Here is an 18,365-nt window from a genome sequence, read left to right as displayed (position 1 = left end):
TATTTACATATGTGCTTACAATACATCTTAGATTCACACACCCCCTCCACCTTTCTCCTTCATCTCCCCACACCCCTTCTTGGAACAATTTCAACAGGTTACATTTTTCTATTTTTATATATGAATACAAAATACATCCACCATATTCACACTCATTCTCACTTTCCTAATGCCCACCCCTTTTCCACTGGTACCCATCCCTAGAAAATACCTGTTTTTTACCCTCCTGTCCTTCATTCACAAATATATTTTTAAATGAATTAGTGAGCCTAATAAGTTTGCTCAAAACAATTTATATTTATACAAAAAGTTAGAATATAAAATTTTGTAACCAATACCTTTTACCATGGCGTCACAAATTATTACATATATCCAAATAAATCTAATGGAATGAGTGTATTATGTATATAATAAGGAAAACACCATTTTGAATGACATCTCAAAGCATGAAGGTTGGAAGGAAGTGGCACATTTTTCAAGTAGAGACAGTAAAATTTATCAACTGTCAATTTTATATGTGGCAAACCTTTTTTTCAAGAAGATAGAGGAAATACAAATTTTCATTATAAGGTAAGTGTTTAAAATTTCTGTCATTCTTAGATCTACCATTAAAGAATAAAGAAAGTTCTCAAAATAGAAAATTATCAAAGAAGTAATCTTGAAACATCTGGAAAGAGTTTTAAAATGAAAAAGAGCACAAATATGGGTAAGTATAATAAATTATTCTCATAATTTTTGAAGTGATATTGTATGATTGAGACAAAATTATAACACTATATAATACTGTTGATAGTGGCATTTAAAAGTTGGGAAGTAAAGGTGTATAAACAGAAGCCTCTCTCATTTTTTTTGAGGCAAAGTCTGACTATGGAGTACAGGTTAGTAAACAGAAGTCTTTTCAATAATTCATTCAAAGTGGTTGATTCCAGCACAGTGTGCTGTCTGTCAAAGCCACAAACTATCACTATTGAAACAAGACAAAACTGGCATCCTGAATATTCTATTATCATTACAGAATTTGAATTTGCAATTTAGAGGCTTCTCAAAACAAATCTCCAACTCAATTGTATCAACACAGAATTCACCCAAAAATATAAAGAAGAATTAAGATCAGTTTTATACAACATCTTTCAGAACATGCAAGAAGAAAGAAAACTTCCAGACTCAATTTGTGAGATCAATATTATCATGATGCTAAAATCAGGCAAAGACAATATAATAGAGAAAATATTTCTCAGTATCTTTCACGAACTTCAAAACAACATTCCTTAATAAAATATTAACTAACTAAATTGGGTTTAAATAATTATGCACCATGAGCAAGTGAGATTTATTTCATGTTTAAGGAAGAAAAAGCATGGTCATATCAAATGACACAAAGATATTTGACAAAATTCAGCACACATGCATGATAAAAAAAATGCACAGCAAACTAGCAATAGCAGAGATATTCCTCAACTTAATGAAGAGAATCTATAAAAAGTCTACAGCTAACAATATACTTCATTGTTAAAGAGTAAATGCTTTATCTTTAAGATTGGGAATAATTAAAGGTATCTGTTCTCACCATTCATGGAACCATATTACTGGGAGTTCTGGCCAGTGTAACAAAGTATGAAAGAATTTAAAGCATACTTTTAGGAAAGGGAAAAATTTAAAATTTCCCTATTTCTTTTCTTTTCTTTTTTTTGATGGAACTGGGCTTTGAACTCAGGGCTTCATACTTGCAAAGCAGGCACTCTGCTGCTTGAGCCACATCTCCAACCCACTTCACTATTTCTGAATGATGTAATTGTCTATGCAGAAAATCTCATAGTCTACCAAAACTAACTAGTAAATGATGTCAGCAATATCACAGAATATGAGATAATTACCAAAATAAAAATCACATATCTATATACTGACAATGAACATGTGGAAGCTGAAATTAAGAGCACGGTATCAGAAGTCCATAACATAAAATAAAATACTTAGGTGAGCACTTAACAATATGCAGTGTACAGAATCTAAATGCAGAAAATTACAAAATGCTAATGAAAAATCGAAAAGCTAAATAAATGGACAAAAATAATGAGTTCATGGATTCGAAGAGTAAACACAGTAAAGAAATCAAACTTCCCTTTATTGATCTATTGGTTTAATAAAATGCCTATCAAACATCCACCTATTGCATGGTGGCCCATGCCTATAATCAAATACTTGGGAGGCAGAGATCAGAATGACTGCAGTTCAAGGCCAGGTCAGGCAAAATGTTAGCAAGACCACCATCTCAGCAAATAAGCTGGGTGTGGTGGTGCATGCCTGTGGTCCCAGTAACCCAGGAAGTACAGGTAAGAAGATCAGGGTCCAATGCTAGCCAAAAACACAAGACCCTATCTGAAATATAACAAACAAAAAGGGCTGGGACATGGCTCAAGTGTAAGAATGCCAGGCCCTGAGTTCAAACTCTAGCACCACAAAAAAAAAAAAACCCAAACTCCAATGTTTTTTATATGTAAACAAGTTTATTCTAATATTTACAGGGAAATTCACATGCCCTAGAACATCAACCTGGAAAAATACTGGGAAAAAATTGCATAAAGATATGTCTTAGTCAAACTGGAGAATACCAAAGTGAAAAAACTGAAAGAATACAAATTTAAAGGCACCTCATGTACAGAAAAACAAAGGAACAAATTACAGCACATTTCTCATCAGAAACCACGTAAGCAAAAAGACTACCAAAGTAATTCTTTAAAATGTTGAAAAGAAAATCTACAAACCTAGAATTCTATGTCTAGAAAGAATTATCTTTCAAAAGTGAAAGACAGAGTGTTCTGAATAAATACAAATTGAGGTAATTCATTACTAGATGACCTGCTGTGCAAGAAATTTTTACAAGAAGTTCATCAATTGAAAGAAAATCTGTCAGGCCAAAAACTTGAATCTATATAAAAATTAAATGTATAAGAAAATAAATTACAAAGACAAAATAAATTCTTTACTTTTCTCTTTTAGGGGAGGGTCTGTTTTTGGCAGTATTAGAGTTTGAACTCAGGACTTTGCACTTGCTGGACAAGCACTTTACCACTTGAACCATGCCTCCAGCCCTTTTTGGCTTTTAGTTATTTTTAGATAGGGTCTCACCATTTGCCCCTAGGCCAGCCTCAAACAGTGATCCTCTTACCTATTCCTCCTGCATAGCTGGGATTACAGGTGTATACCACCAGGCCGGGATTGTTATTTGCTATAGCATCTCTCTAACCTGGGATGGCCTTAAGCTATGATCCTCCTTTCTCTGCCTCCCAAGTAGCTAGGATTACAGACATGAGCCACTGTGCCTAGCTTGTTGAGAGGCGCTTTTTTGATATAGGTTCTGTGTAACCAAGTAGCCCGGGCTGTCCTCAAATTCATGATCCTCCAGATTCAGACTCCCAAGTCCTGGGATTACAGGCATGCATCACCACTCATGACTTTATTTGTCTTATTCTTAATTGACCTAAACTATAACTATTATTTTAAACAATAATAGTATTAAGGTATTGGATAAATTGAGAATACTCTTGTTAAAATGCATTTGCACTATCTATGAAGTAATTTAGTGTTGTGTGAAAGTGTAGTTCAATTACTTAAAATGGATATTGTAAATCCCAAGGCAACCACTAAAAAATTTTAAAAAACAGCATAAATGTTACTGAAATCTTATAACAAGCTCAAATAATCCAAAAATAAGGAAGGAAAGAAAAATAAAGAAACAATGCAATAAATAAAAGATTTTTTAAATGTTTGTATTCAACTAAACAAATATTTGCTTTATTTATTTGTTTGTTTTTTACTAGCTAGCCATTCTTTTAGGTGGGGTACTAGTACTATGTCTTAAACCCAGCATGAGAAAGTATGAATTGTCTCACTGCCACTCCTGTCCACTTTGCCTTCTCTCTCTAATTCTCTTCACCCCATCTCAGATAGCCACAGAGGATAGACTCACCAGTCCACTACATGAGTAGACATTTGTCTAGGGAATTAGATATCCATCTCTCCTTGTAAAAAGCACACCAATTTCTAAGGGAGCCTCAACTAGCTCCTTCCTTGCTTGGTATTTGTGGTGAGGAAGCAACACTCCTATTTTGAGGGAGAAGAAAGAAAAGATATGGTCTTATCCATTTCAGGTCAAAGACTCTTGAATGTATGGCTTCTTCTCTTGCCCCTCCCTATACTTTTTTATTATTCTAAATATTCACTTTAAATGTGAATAGTCAAACACACTAGTTTTAAAAAGATATTGTCAGACAGAATAAAAAGTAAAGTGATTGAGGAGCATATACCATCCCAGTACAAAACTGGAGTAGCTATGTTAATTTCAGATTAAGAATGTTGTAAAATAAAAAAGATTACCAGTGCCAGATGTGGTGGTTCACATCTATAATCCCAGCACTTGGGAGGCCAAGACAGAAGGATCATGAGCTTGAGGTCAGCATGGGCTACATGTGAGATGGTGTCTCAAAAAACCAAGGGTTTGGGGTGTTGTTCAGTGGTACATCACTTGTACAGCAAGCAAAAGTCCCTCTTGCTTGCCTACAGCTGACCCCACAACTGTGCACATGCAAACAGCCAGCCCCCATTGCAACAAGTGTGCCTGCATTTGGTCACAGCCTCTTCCTCTGATTTAAGCTCTCACCATGGTTTGTGAACCTACAGGTCATCTCTGCTGCCATGAACATACTTGCAGCCAGCCTCCACACCACTGGCTCTGGCTTCCAACATTGCCATCCCTACTCCCAAGCCACTAAATGCAAAGCATACCTAAGGACTCCAACAGCCCTTGCAACCTATATGAGCCTCCCACAATTCATGCCACCGAGGACCCATACAAGTGCCAATGTCACAGACTTCAGTTGCTTGATATGAGATTCATCATCCCCCTCAGACATGGAACCACCACATACCACCACATTTGCTGTCTTGCCCACTAGACCCAGTGCCATATTACTCCCCAATGTGCCTCATTCCTTCCGTCACCTCTCTCATTCAAGTGAAGATCTTTACTTACCAAAGTCAGTCCATAAAGTCTAGAAGAAGTGACTGCGCAGAAACCTTTGTAAGGATAGCATAAGAATTAGGGAAGCATGACCCCACCAAAGAAACACAATAACCTTCCAGTAACTGACCGGAAGAATTGGAAATAAATTAACTCCTTGACAAAGAATTTAAAATAATTGTTCTAAATGAACTTGGAAAATTATAAGAAAACATAGATAAATAATTTAATAAAATGAGGGATTATAAGAACAAAATGAGAAGCTGAACAATGAGATAGAAAACATTTTTTAAAATCAAACAGAAATTTTGGAGTTGAAGAATACAGTGACTAACGTGAAAAATACAAGAGAACTTCAATAGTAGACTAGACCAAAAAAGAATAAGCAAACTCAAAATCAGATCATTTGAAATCATCCAATCAAAGAACAAAAAAAGAATAAAAAGAATGAAGAAAAACTATAGGATCTTTGGAATATTCTCAGGAGCGCTAAAATTTACAGAAAGAGAAAAAAGAGAGTTGTACAGAAATCTTACTTAAGGAGATAATGTCCACACCTAAAACTGCTCCAAAAAAGTCTTTTAAAAGTTTGTACATCAGAGAACATTATCAAGAGAACCTAAAAATGGGAGAAGATATTCACAAATCATGTAATTCATAAATGCCTGGTATCCAGATTATGTAAAGAACTATTGCAACTCAACAATCAAAAAGCAAATGACTGAAGAGAGGCACCAAACATGTACGTATGCAGAGGAAAGAGTACATGAGGACCCAAGAAGAAGGCAGCCACTTGCAAACCACAAAGGCCTCATAAGAAACCAAACCTCCTGACACCTTGATCTTGGACTTTCAGATTCCAGACTTACAGGGAAATAAATTTCTTTTGTTTAAGCCTTAAAAGAACAACTTATCCTATTTAAAATTGGGCAAATTGTGTCTACAAGATGACAAACTTTGACAGGGCATAAAGTCGCATCTAGTGTCATTATCGCCAGTGTGCCCCTCTCCTTCAGTGTTGGCCCCAAGCCTTCCTTTCCTTTTGAGTTCGGGGAGGGGCATAGTAGCAGCCAGCCTGGGCAAATAGTTTGCAAAACCCTATGCCAAAAAACACCCATCACAAAAAAGGGCTGGTGGAGTGGCTGAAGGTCAGTTTGCTGAAAGCAAACCCCAGTACCACAAAAAGAAAAAAAAAGAGAGAGATACCACTGCACACTTATAATAAGGATCATATATAAGATCCCTATAATGAAAAATGTAAAAACAGCAAGACATACAACACAACTACTGGTAAGGAAATTGAAAAAGTGTATTCTTCATATATTGCTGGTGAAAAAATAAAATGATGCAGCCATTGTAGGAAAGTTTCATTGTTCCTCAAAAAGTTAAACATAGATTTTTCATATAACCCCACAAATCTATTCCAGGTGTTACACTAAAGAGAACTGAAAATACATGTTCATAAATACCTACATAGAATATTCATACCAGCATTGTTCAGGATATTCATATTACTTTGATTCATATCCATAATTGGCAAAAGTAGAAACAATCTAAATATCAAATGATGAATGAATAACAAAATATGGTTTATCCATAAATGGACTATTATTCAGCTATAAAAGGAACAAAGTACCATTAAGTGTCATACATTCCTATCTGAAAACATTATGCCAAACAAAACAAAACAAACACCACACGTTGTGTCATTCTATCTTTATGAAATGCCCAGAGTACATAAATCCATATTGTAGATTATTTGTTGCCAGTGACTGGAAGAACGGAGTAATTGGGAGTAGCCATTAATGAGATGATGAAAACATTCTGAAATTAGACATTGTGATGATTTCAGAACTTTGTGAAAACACTAAAAATCAGTAAATTGTACACTTTAAAATAGTGCTCTTTATGGTATATTAGATATCTTTAAAAAATCAAAGATTTCACTTTGGCAAAAAATAAAGGCATCATAATTTTCTGTATTCCTCTCCTTTAGCACAACTGTAAGTCCTGGATATTATGTATAAGTCAAATATAAAAAGACTGAAATGTAGAGAGAAAAAAAGATGAGCTGGGGACATTGGGACCTAAGGAATAATATGGTGGTGAGTTCTCTGGGATTTTTTTTTTTTGCCTCATATATCCCAGACTTGGAGATGAAGAAGCCAGAATAGCAGAAACACTAACTAGTACAGATAGAAAAAGTTACCCCAAAAGCCTGTTCTTTCTAGCTGAGGAACAGAAAAGGGGCAGCCTGGCTAAATAGGAGACTTTTAGACAATAACCTATATACTAAGGACAAGCACTAAGAAAAAAAAAAAACCAAAAAACCTGAAGCTACACCCCCAACTACACCAGAAAAGCCAAGTTTGGAGCTTATAGTCCCATACTCCTGAAATTGTAAAGAAATTATGTAAAAGGACAATCAAGACTTTTCATCTTCACTCATCAGTAAAAAGGCCTTTTTATCTATAGGATCAGAGAAAATGACATGAGACGCCAAAACTCTTTCTTTATTCAACAGTAATAAGAGACCCTATTGGGTGCCAATAAGGCCTTGACTTTATCTACAACTCCCTTAAGGAAGCAATGTCAGCAGAAAAGTTCAAAAAAAAGGTTTAACTAACATCTATAATCTAATGATCTAATATGAGAATGTCTAAATTTTAATTGAAAATGACTCATCATACCAAACACAGAAATACCTCAAACTGAATGATAAAAGACAATCAATATATGCCAACAATCAGATAACAAAAATGTTAGACTTATGTGACAAAAATTTTAAAACAGCCATCATAAAAATGCTTCAATGAACAACCAGGAACACACTTAAAACAAATGGCAAAATAGAAAGTTTCAAAAAGGAAAAAAGAGAATATGAAAAAGTATCAATTGTAAAGTTTAGCACTGATAAAATGCAAGACCCAAAATTTAAAAATTCAGTAAATGGGCTCTACAATAGAATGGAGGAGACTGAGGAAGAAATCAGTGAACAGAAAAATAGAATGATGCAAATAACCAAATCTGAACAAAGAGAAAAATATACTGAAAAGAATGGCAATATGCTGAAAAACCATGGAATTATAAAATTCACATAATCATAGTGACTGAGTGTAATTACATGCCTGTAATTCTAGCTACTCAGGAGACAGAGATCAGGAGGATTGAGGTTGGAAGTCAGCCCTCGGCAAATACTTTGTGTGACCCTATCTCAAAAAAAAATCACAAAGAAAGGGCTGGCAGAGTGACTCAAGTGGTAAGGAGGAAAAAGGAGAAGGAGGAGGAGGAGGCAGAAGAAGAAGAAGGAGGAGGAGGAGGAGGAAGGAGAAGAAGAAAGAGAAGAAGAACTACACGAAGTTCTCTAAACGGAAAACAAAAAAAATCTAAGATCTAGAAATATCAGTAACAAAGAGTAAGCAAACTATGCATGAGTATAATAGACTTTCTTCTCCTCTTCATATTTATAAATTGTATTTGGTGGTTAAATTGTTCCACATACATTGATTAAAAGACAGAGAGAACAGCTATAATAAAGAAGACAGACATGAACAAGAATTGGAGAGGATGTGGAGAAAATGGAACCCTCTTAACATTGCTCATGCGAATGTCAACTAATGGACCTACTTCAGAAAACCAGTTTTGCAGCTTCTTAAATTCAACATAGTCTTAACCATATGACCAATCATAGATATCTACTCAAGAGAAATTGAAGCATATTTTTATACAAAGACATGTATGTGAAAGCTCATAGCAGCATTTTCACAAATATACAAAAGGTGAGAGCAATCCAAATGTCATAAACAGACAGGTGAGTGGATGAACAAAATGTGATATACTGCAACAATGGAATACTACTTATCAATCAAAAGGAATGAAATATTAACACACAGTATAACATGAACTAACGTCAAAAACATGCTAAGCAAAAGATGACAGACATCAAAGGCCACATATTTTATGATCCAATTTATTTGAAATGTCCATTAAAGAAATACAGAGACCAAAAGCAGACTAATGGTACCCAGTGCTGAGGATGAGAGTGGGGAGTGATTGAAAATGGGACAAAGTATTCTTCTGAGGCAATGGAAATGTTCTAAAATTAGTTTGTGGTGATTGTTGACAACTTTGTAAATTTACTAAAATCAGTGAATAATATGGTTTAATAAATAAATAATACAAAATTATCTTTTAAAAGTTACAATTTTTTTCAGCTATCTCAAGACTGACAACTTCTCACTAAAGCAGATACCTCAAAGCAACTGAGGCCAATAGGAAAAGGGGAACAGGTACTAGAGAAAAGGTTAGATCAAAAAGAATTAACCTAGAAGGTAACACCCACGCACAGGAAATCAATGTGAGTCAATGCCCTGTATAGCTATCCTTATCTCAACCAGCAAAAACTCTTGTTCCTTCCTATTATTGCTTATACTCTCTCTACAACAAGATTAGAAATAAGGGCAAAATAGTTTCTGCTGGGTATTGGGGGGGGAGAGGGAGGGGGCGGAGTGGGTGGTAAGGGAGGGGGTGGGGGCAGTGGGGAGAAATGAACCAATCCTTGTATGCACATATGAATAATAAAAGAAAAATGAAAAAAAAAAAAGACTGACAACTTCTCAGATCATTAAACTGTGACTGTGCCTCAGGTCCCCATCAAGTAGATGGAAGAATTATACCTATGCCTTCCTTAGCACATCAGCTAGAAAGCTGTATGTCCTGCTTTCCTCTCTATCCATTCCTCGGTTTCCTATTTTCAATGCTAAAATATCATTTAGAAACAAACCGTGGTATTTCTTGTGTTTGCTGTCAATGGATAAATAAAATGTGTTTTTCCTCACCTTGCCCAATTCCAAATTCTCCTATAGTTTGGTAAAACAAATTACCTTTGGAATCACACGTGTCTCTTCAATACAATGAATATGCAAGAAAACAGATGAGCTGATTTACTTGTACATTTTGCCCTTTTGGCATCTAACTAAACGTCAGGGATCTCTTTCCATTTTGACAGTGGAACTTCCCTCTTCCTCTTCTTTTCTCCTTCCTTACTATCCTCCATAGTCACAATTTCTTTACTTTTATGAGAGTTCCCGTATTTTATTTGCACTTGTCACAAAATCCATCCCCTTACCCTTTCCCTTTCTCTCCTTCAAATATCCCTAATGGCCTAATCTTGAGTGGTAAAATCAGAAAATGCCATTAAAGAAGTAATCAGCAAATTATTTTTCTCTGTAAACAATCACTTAGTGGGCCTTTACAGATAATACAAAATGTTCAGAAAATGTTTTAGTTTTTTTCTTCTTGAAAGGGAAGAACTGATGCAGAGTACTGAGTTAGATCTTAAGTCTAAAGTAGTTTACTTCCATAGTTAATATGCACATTTATTAACATTCAAAAAAATCAAAGATATGTATATGTCTTGCTAGAAGGTTATGATGAAATATTTTAAAGGTTGGGGGCATGGCTCAAATGGTGTAGTGCAAAGCCCTGAGTTCAAACCTTAGTACCACTAAAAAAAGAGAAATATTTTAAGATTCTTTTATTATAATTTCTGGCTAGTATATAAAGTTCTTACACTACAAAAAGCTAGCTTTTGTTGCTTATCAATAGTGTTACAAATTATTTTTAAAGCTCCTAAATAGTCAAGCTATTGAATATGATGGAAAAATTTTCACATTAGTAACATAAGTTTCTTAATAATAACAATGATTTGCTTCATCCCTCTTATAAAACTAATTACTTCCTCTCTTGTACACTCATTGTTTACAGTGTTTATATTGCTGTATTGCTAATACAATGCTAAATTTAAATTCAAGTGTGTTTATGTCTCTTTTCTCATTCTCACCATCTAATTGAAATGCAGCTGTACCATGTACCAGAAAGAGCGTGATGCTGGTATTAGAATACCTGGATTACAGCATCTGTTCTGTTACTTAACAGCTGTGTGACCTTACTGTCTTAATGACATAGATTTTGTGCTACTGCCAAGTATGAACCAGTTTCTTACTTTCTTTCAAAAGTCAAAATATGTGATCTCTATTATTTTAGTGGTGTGAAGAAGATAGAACATTTAAGATGGAAAAAATTGGACAAAATGTCAGTATAGACTTGAACAAATCACTTAAACTCCCTGAGATTTAGTTTTGTCATCTATAACAAAAATAAAATTATGCTTACCTCACAAGATTGTTTGGGTTAACTGAGATACTGTATGTGAAAGAGGATAGCCCAGTGTCTGGAACTGGGTGATGTTAATGTTACCGTAAATTGGAATGCTCTGTATAGTTCCTCCATCTTCACACACACACACACACACAAAACTCAAAATTCAAACCTACCTCTTCTTATTCATATTTTTGAGAAGCAGCTCAAAAGGCACCACTCTCCAATACCTTTCCAAACAACTTCAGTCAGCATAGATCTTTGGAGAAGAGACTTTCAAATTTAAAACCACATCTGCCATTCAGTACGTCTGTGACCTTGGACAAGTTACTTAGTCTCTCTGCATTTAGATTTCCCATCTCTAATGAGATTATCACAGTACACACGTGAGAGGGTTGTGTAGGAGTAGATGAGAGATGCACATAGAGCACTTAGCACAGTCCCGCCATAATTACTGCATAGAAGTGGTAAAAGAAAGTTTCCTCCTTAATAAAATGCTAATAAAAATGCTCATGCAGTCTCCCACCGTTATGACAAAAATCTAAAGCAAAAGTCTCTTCAACTGTAATACTGAACAAACATAGGGATTGGCATCTGCGAACACTGAGGTATTTTGGGTAAAGTTCTAAGTACACTTTTATAGAATATGCTTTCCTTTGACCGCCTGCACTGGAGGGAATAAAACCCAGCATTACTTAATAGGAAATAAAATCAGAAGGTACAGAAGCAGCTCACGCCCAAAGCGCCGCGTTAACTTCAGCACCCGCAAACCGGACCTCGATAATTCCCTGGAGTTCACCTCTAACGCCCCCCTCCCCTTGGAGCCGCGCAAGCGTACACTGAATTTACTCCTTGGTCCCTCATGCCCCCGCCTCCAACAACCCCCCTCGTCTGCCCAATACGCAGGCGCGTCTCCTCAAGTCCTATCCCTGCCCCCCTCCTCTTTCTCTTCATTTGGTTCCCCCTCCTCTTCCAGCAGCTCCGCAGGTTCAAACTCGTCTCTGTGAGAGTGGCTGTGATCGCGAGGTCACGTGATGAGCATCCTGCTGCCCAACATGGCGGAGTTCGACACCATCTCAGAACTGGAGGAGGAGGAAGAAGAAGCGGCAACGTCGTCGTCGTCGCCGTCGTCGTCGTCGGTATCTGGGCCTGACGATGACGAGGAAGATGAGGAGGAGGAAGAGGAGGAGGAGGAGGAAGATGAGGAGGAGGAGGAGGAGGAAGCGCCGCCCCCGCCTCGAGTAGTGAGCGAGGAGCATCTGCGGAGATATGCCCCCGACCCTGTATTGGTGCGGGGCGCCGGCCACATCACTGTGTAAGTGAGAGGGGGCCATGGGGTTTGAAAAGGCCGAGATTTGGCGACAGAGAAATGAGAAGGTGATCGAAGGGCCTGTGGATTGGGTGGGGGGAGGGAGCTAACTGAGGCGTACACTTAGGAAAGGACAACTGGTGTAAATGGAGAAACTGAGGGCAAATAGGTGTAAAGGAAGTGAGGAGAATGTGCGATGCACCAAAACCAAGTAAAAAATGAGTATAGGACATGGTAGTTAGGGGCTTGAGACCAGAGGCACTGGAATATGTATGTGTGCTGCCAAGTGAATAGTCTTCTAACCTGCAGGATGTACTAGAGGCCAAGATTGGTGTTTAGTGGAAAACAGCGAGTGCTGTGATATGTGAAAAAGAAGTAGGCTTGGATGCTTCAAAACAGAAATGTGATATGTTTTGTGAATAATGTTATAAATATCCGTCCACCCACATATTCATCCATCCATTCTTCCTATCTAATCCTTAAATGAATGAATACCATCCTTTCCTTGTTTAGAGCACTACTCACTCTGACGTTCCTTAAATGTATCATTAGATAATCAAGCAGCTATTGCAATGGATTGAGAGTCAGGGGTCTTGGTTGCTAGTCCCAGGTTTGCGTCTTACTGGCTCTGTGACCTTGGTTGGTTGCATCTTATTTCTGGGCCTTGATTTCTGTACCTGTAAAATGAAGGGTGTAGAGTACCTGGTATCAGCTCAGATAATTTAAGATACCTACAGGGGATTTTGTATACCCAAATACTAAATATACAAACATTAAATATATATATGGAAATTAGTCCTCCAGGAGCTGAGAATGGTTTCTTGAAAACTCATCTATGGTGACTTTTTTGAAAATTAAAATCTTGGATCATTTTGAGAAAATAAAATGGGGAAGGACTTCATAACATTGGTTGCAAAGCAAAAAAAGAAAAAAAATTGATGGTTTTCTGGGCTTTGAAGAGTGCTTCCTCATTTTTATTTGCCTGGATTGTAAATACTTGGAAATTTGAATATTGTGTTATGTTCATTCTTTTAACTATGTTTTTTCTGCAGTTTCAAAGGAGGCCTATTCTTTCCTATCATATGCTGTCTCTAATTTTGTTAAGTCTTACCTAACTAACCCCTTTGACTCAACCGATTTCATATTATATGAAATCACATAATGTGTACTAGCTCCTCCATCATATTAGCTTTTAATTTTTTAACATGTTGAGTATTTTGACTATAATACACTTTTGTAATCTTTGCATGAAAATGTATTAACAAAGATTCTGAAATTTTGGAAGAGTTTAGGGAGGTTTTTAGACCTGCTTTTTGATTAGGCATTTTTAAGGCAATTTTCCTTGGTCCAACAGTTTTGCAGATAGCCTACAGTGTTCAGATGCCAGCTTACTGCGCTGTTTTACTTCCATTCCTTTCCTCACAAGGCCGACAGTTTATTACTCAGACTAATTATAATTCTGGCACCAAGAATTCCTTTCATGCAGATTATTTTACATGACTAAAAGAGAGAAAAGTTATCTTATTCCAGTCCATACTTTTATACTTCAACATCCCTCCCCCATTATTTTTTAAAATTCAGACAATGAGCAAAGAATAAGGAAACTTGCTAAGCTCCATAAAACTTATTCATGGATCCATTCCTACTCTTCACACAACCATGGTGAAGTGCTTACCAACCTATTCGCTTCATTGAAAGCAGAGCACTGACACTTGGCCATGCCAAGGCCCATGTAATAGATGTAATGTCCCTCCTGGTTTAAAAATACAGGAGTTAGGAGTGTGAATGAGGTGTGCATCACTAAACAATGGTATAAAGTTTGGTAGTGTATTTATTTTTATTGTACACATGCTCTCGCCTAGAAAGCACATTTGATGTAAAATGGGATTTGAAAAAGAACCAAATGTTTAGGAGAAATTTTTTCTGGATCTGAGAAACAGGCTATAGTAATAAAGCCTTCCTTGTATCAAGTGAAGTAAAACTCTTAGAAAATAGTTAATCTTGGACTGAAGTATGGCTCAAGTAGTAGAGTGCTGCCTAGCAAATGCAAGGCCCTGAGTTTAAACTCCAGTTTGCAGAGAGGGAGAGAGAAGAAAATAGTTATTCTGATATATCTAAAATATCAGACTCTGTTTTTTCTTGCATAGGAATATCCAAGATACCTTAAACTATATGCCCTGTTTTGGTTTTTGTAATGCTGGGGATCAAATCCAGGGCTTTTTGCTTGCTATGCAGGTGCTCTACCACTGAGCCATCTTCCCAGCCTTATGCCCTCCCTGTCTGAATGATATATTTTTTATTCTCTCTCACCCTGAACTTTTTCCCTTCTCTGCACAGTCTTCATTCTATAGAAGACTTTGCTTCCTTTCAAAGTTTAAAATTTGAGAGCTATCACCTTCAACTGTCTACTTCAAAAAGTTCAAAGTATTTTGGAGTTTTTCATCATGAAAAAGTGATAAATGTTTAAGAAGATAGGTATGATAAACCTGATTCAAATTATGTATAGCTTAAACCCAACATTTTTTTCTTCCCTACATTGACCACATTTCCAGTTGCCCTGTTTCTGACCCCAATACCACCATTCTAATCTCCCAGGATGTTATTTAAAATCTTTGAGTCATTTTGGCTCTTCCTTCTCCTTGAATTGCCCTTTGCCACTCTTTCCCAGAATTATGTCATCATAGCTTTAAAATGTCTCTTAGATTTTTCATTTTCTCCGTTCCTATTTGGCACTACTCTACTTTGGGTTGCCATCATCCCCTGCTTGAATTATTGCCATAGTCTGATGCCTCTCCCCACTCCAATCCATCCTGCATGCTTATGCCAAACTAATTTTCATAAAACACAGTCTAATCATTTCACTTTCTTGCTGCAAACCTGCACTGGATCTTAATTAGATCTGAGTTCCTACAACTTCAAATTCAAGAAGACCCTCCACTTACCCAAAACTCATCCCTTCTCTTCTGCCCTCCATACACTTCTCTTCCAGCTGCCTCCTAGATCTTGCTCCATTGGCAACCCCTGACTCCAATGTTACCTCTCTAGGACTCTCTGTTAGTTTATCCTGTAGTCATATTCAGTTCCTCTGATTTTTTTCTCTTTTTTCTCCTCCACATTTCTTTCTTTCTTTTGTGGTACTGGGATTAGAACTCAGGATTTTGTGCTTGTGAAACAGGCACTCTATCACTTGAGCCATTCCTCCAGCCCTCCAAATTTCTTAAGAGTAGATACCTTCACCATATTTGTTTTCTCTGATCTGAATTCTGGTACCTCAACCACAGAGGATCTTACCTCAGTTAAAATCACCATGATCAGTTGGCTGAAGGTGTAATTCAGTGGTAGAGCCTTTCCATAGTGTTCTCAAGGCCCTGGGTTTGATCTCTAGTACCAGAAAAAAAAAGTTGTTGAGTTCAAGTCTATCCTGGGCTACATAGTGAAACAGTGTCTCAAAAAAAACCAAACAAAAATCACCATGACCCTCTTGTTGCTAAATCAGTGGACATCTTCCATTCTCTGTCTTCCTCTCCTCCCTGCTACATTTGACACTTATGATGACTCCCTCTTTCTTAGAGTCTTCTACTCAAGGATCACAAACACAAAGGCCTTCAGAAACAAGGCAGGTCACAGAAGATGGTATAGCATAGGTAGTGATAGGCCTAGGTGAACTGGAAAGTATATGTTTTTCTTAAAGGTTTTCAAATTCTGACTTAGAAGAAAACACTTTTGCCAGCCAAACAAAACTGGAAACTCCTTGACCACTTCTCTCTCCAGATTTTCTTCGTATTTTTCAGGCCATTCCTTTACCATCTCATTTACTGGCTCCTCTTCCTCTCTTGCCTATTATATACCAATGATCACCAGAGTTTTGTGCTAAGCTCTCTATTCTTATTTCTACTCTTTCATCTTACTTCTCCTGGTTTCAATTATCAATCAGATATCTCTCAGATATGTACCTCTGTACTAGACTCTGTTGAGGTTCTTACCTAGGCTATTTTTTGCTTAATAGTACACTGCCATCTTTAATTTAATATATTCAAACAGAACTCATTTTTCTATACCCCCAAACTCTCAAAAATGCCTTCTATTTTTATATTCTCCATTTCATTTAGATGCACCTCTATCTTTCCCATTACCCATCCTTGTTTCTCCTTCCCATTCATACTTCTCACAACTAAGCAACCAGCAGTTAATAATAATATATAACCTAAAAATTGCATCTTTTCTTCCTTACCACCACTTTCCTGATTCAGGCCCCTTTTATCACCCTATCTAGTTTTCTTGCCTTCATCTTTGTCACTCTGACATCTATCTCCAAGCCTGCTGCTAGATTAAGATATCAAAAGTATAGATCTAACTAATCTTAAATTTCCTGCTTAAGATTATTCTGTGGTTACCTCTTACAGAATAGAGTCTAAGCTCTATTACATGGCATATAGAACTGGACCCAACCTATCTATCAGCATCATCTGCCATTTCCTATACTGTTTCCCTTACTGCATGTATGTTTCTGTTCACAGCATACTGTTTATCTTACTGCCTCTGTTCAAGGTGGGGCCTTTATCTAAAATACAAATACCCACCTCCCTAGATTTCTGTATGTTACCACCTCCTGTAAGTCTTATTTGCCCCCACTAAATTGTAAGCTGCAATAGAAAGAACAATTTCTCATTGCCTCTGAATCCTCAGAGCATAGCACAACACCTGGCATAAAGTGACTGGAATGAATATTGGTTCATTTTAATAACTCTCAATATGCCCATTGTAGTGCAAGCTGCACTACATGCCCTCAACAAACACTAGTTACTTGAATCATGCTGTGAAGGGGACTTTTTTTCATCATAGATATGTAATAAATACAGTATTCCTAGTCTTGGTGGAATTTATGGCACAGCCTTACCTCTGAAATCTTTGTTAAGCTAGCCTGTATGTGTCAGAGAATCCCTTTCTACTTGTATCATCTTAATATTTTGGCTTCTCAGTTATTTTGACAAAATATTAGCCTTTTAACATGCATAATTTCATAAGAAGTAGAATCACTTAACCACCCTGATTGTAATTCCAAATCTGAAATGTGGGTCATAAATGGATATTTGGGGCTCCTTTTCAAAATTTTAAAAATATAGCTAACTCCCACAGGTTTGAGATTTTAGAAACAAAAGTAATGAGCTGTCTATTTGAAATACTAAATGTTTTAGAAATACTACATATCTGAGTGGTATATCAGTGTGTGTATCAGTTTTTCTTCCTGATTTTTTTTATTTTATCATTTTCTTCCTGATATTTTTAATATAAATATTTGGGTTCATTTTACTGAAATACAGAAAAAATTGCAACTCATGAGATTTTTTTTCCTTATTTATTGACATTTCCGTACTTTATATTACTTCAAATGTATGGATATTTACCCTTGATAGTACATCTGTATAGCAGTTAGTAGAGATGATAGATTACCAATTCTCAGGGACTCATAAAATTGTCTCATTAAAATTAATCTAAAAAAGCTTAAGTTATTACATGTAGAATTTAAAAAGATGACTAAATTTGCCTAGCAGTACATTTCTGCAGCAACTTTGCATTCATTCTCAAATCAGAGAATGGCATGCCTTTTCTCACAGCTGTCTTTGAGAAATTACAATGTTACATAGTTAATTGATGTTTATATAAGGTGAATATAAGGTTTCAGGCTTTCAGAATACTGAAGTTACTTATGGTGACTTGCCATTGTACAGTGTGGTAAGACGATTATTTCCATAAGAAAGATTAAAGAGCTCTAACCAGCGTCTTTTTTTAAAAAGTCTTTGTATTATATGGCACAGACTTTCCTTTTCCTTGGCATAATAAATAGAGTTCAGTGCATGTGTTTCAGAATCACTATTACTA

The 18,365-nt window shown here is 36.4% G+C and overlaps 1 protein-coding gene across 1 annotated transcript in view; it reads left to right on the top strand.

Annotated features, from left to right (window-relative positions):
* The first annotated feature begins 12,073 nt into the window (after nucleotides 1-12,073).
* Chic1 (cysteine rich hydrophobic domain 1) overlaps nucleotides 12,074-18,365 on the top strand; it is a 46,524-nt gene continuing 40,232 nt past the window's right edge. The window contains exon 1 of the mRNA XM_020152128.2: nucleotides 12,074-12,491. Within this exon, the coding sequence (XP_020007717.1) occupies nucleotides 12,211-12,491 (281 nt within the window). The 5' untranslated portion in view covers nucleotides 12,074-12,210. The remainder of the gene's footprint in view (nucleotides 12,492-18,365) is intronic.

This window comes from Castor canadensis, chromosome X (genome assembly GCF_047511655.1).
Source record: "Castor canadensis chromosome X, mCasCan1.hap1v2, whole genome shotgun sequence".
NCBI classification, from domain to species: Eukaryota; Metazoa; Chordata; class Mammalia; order Rodentia; family Castoridae; genus Castor; species Castor canadensis.
This window is presented reverse-complemented; position numbering and strand designations above follow the sequence as displayed.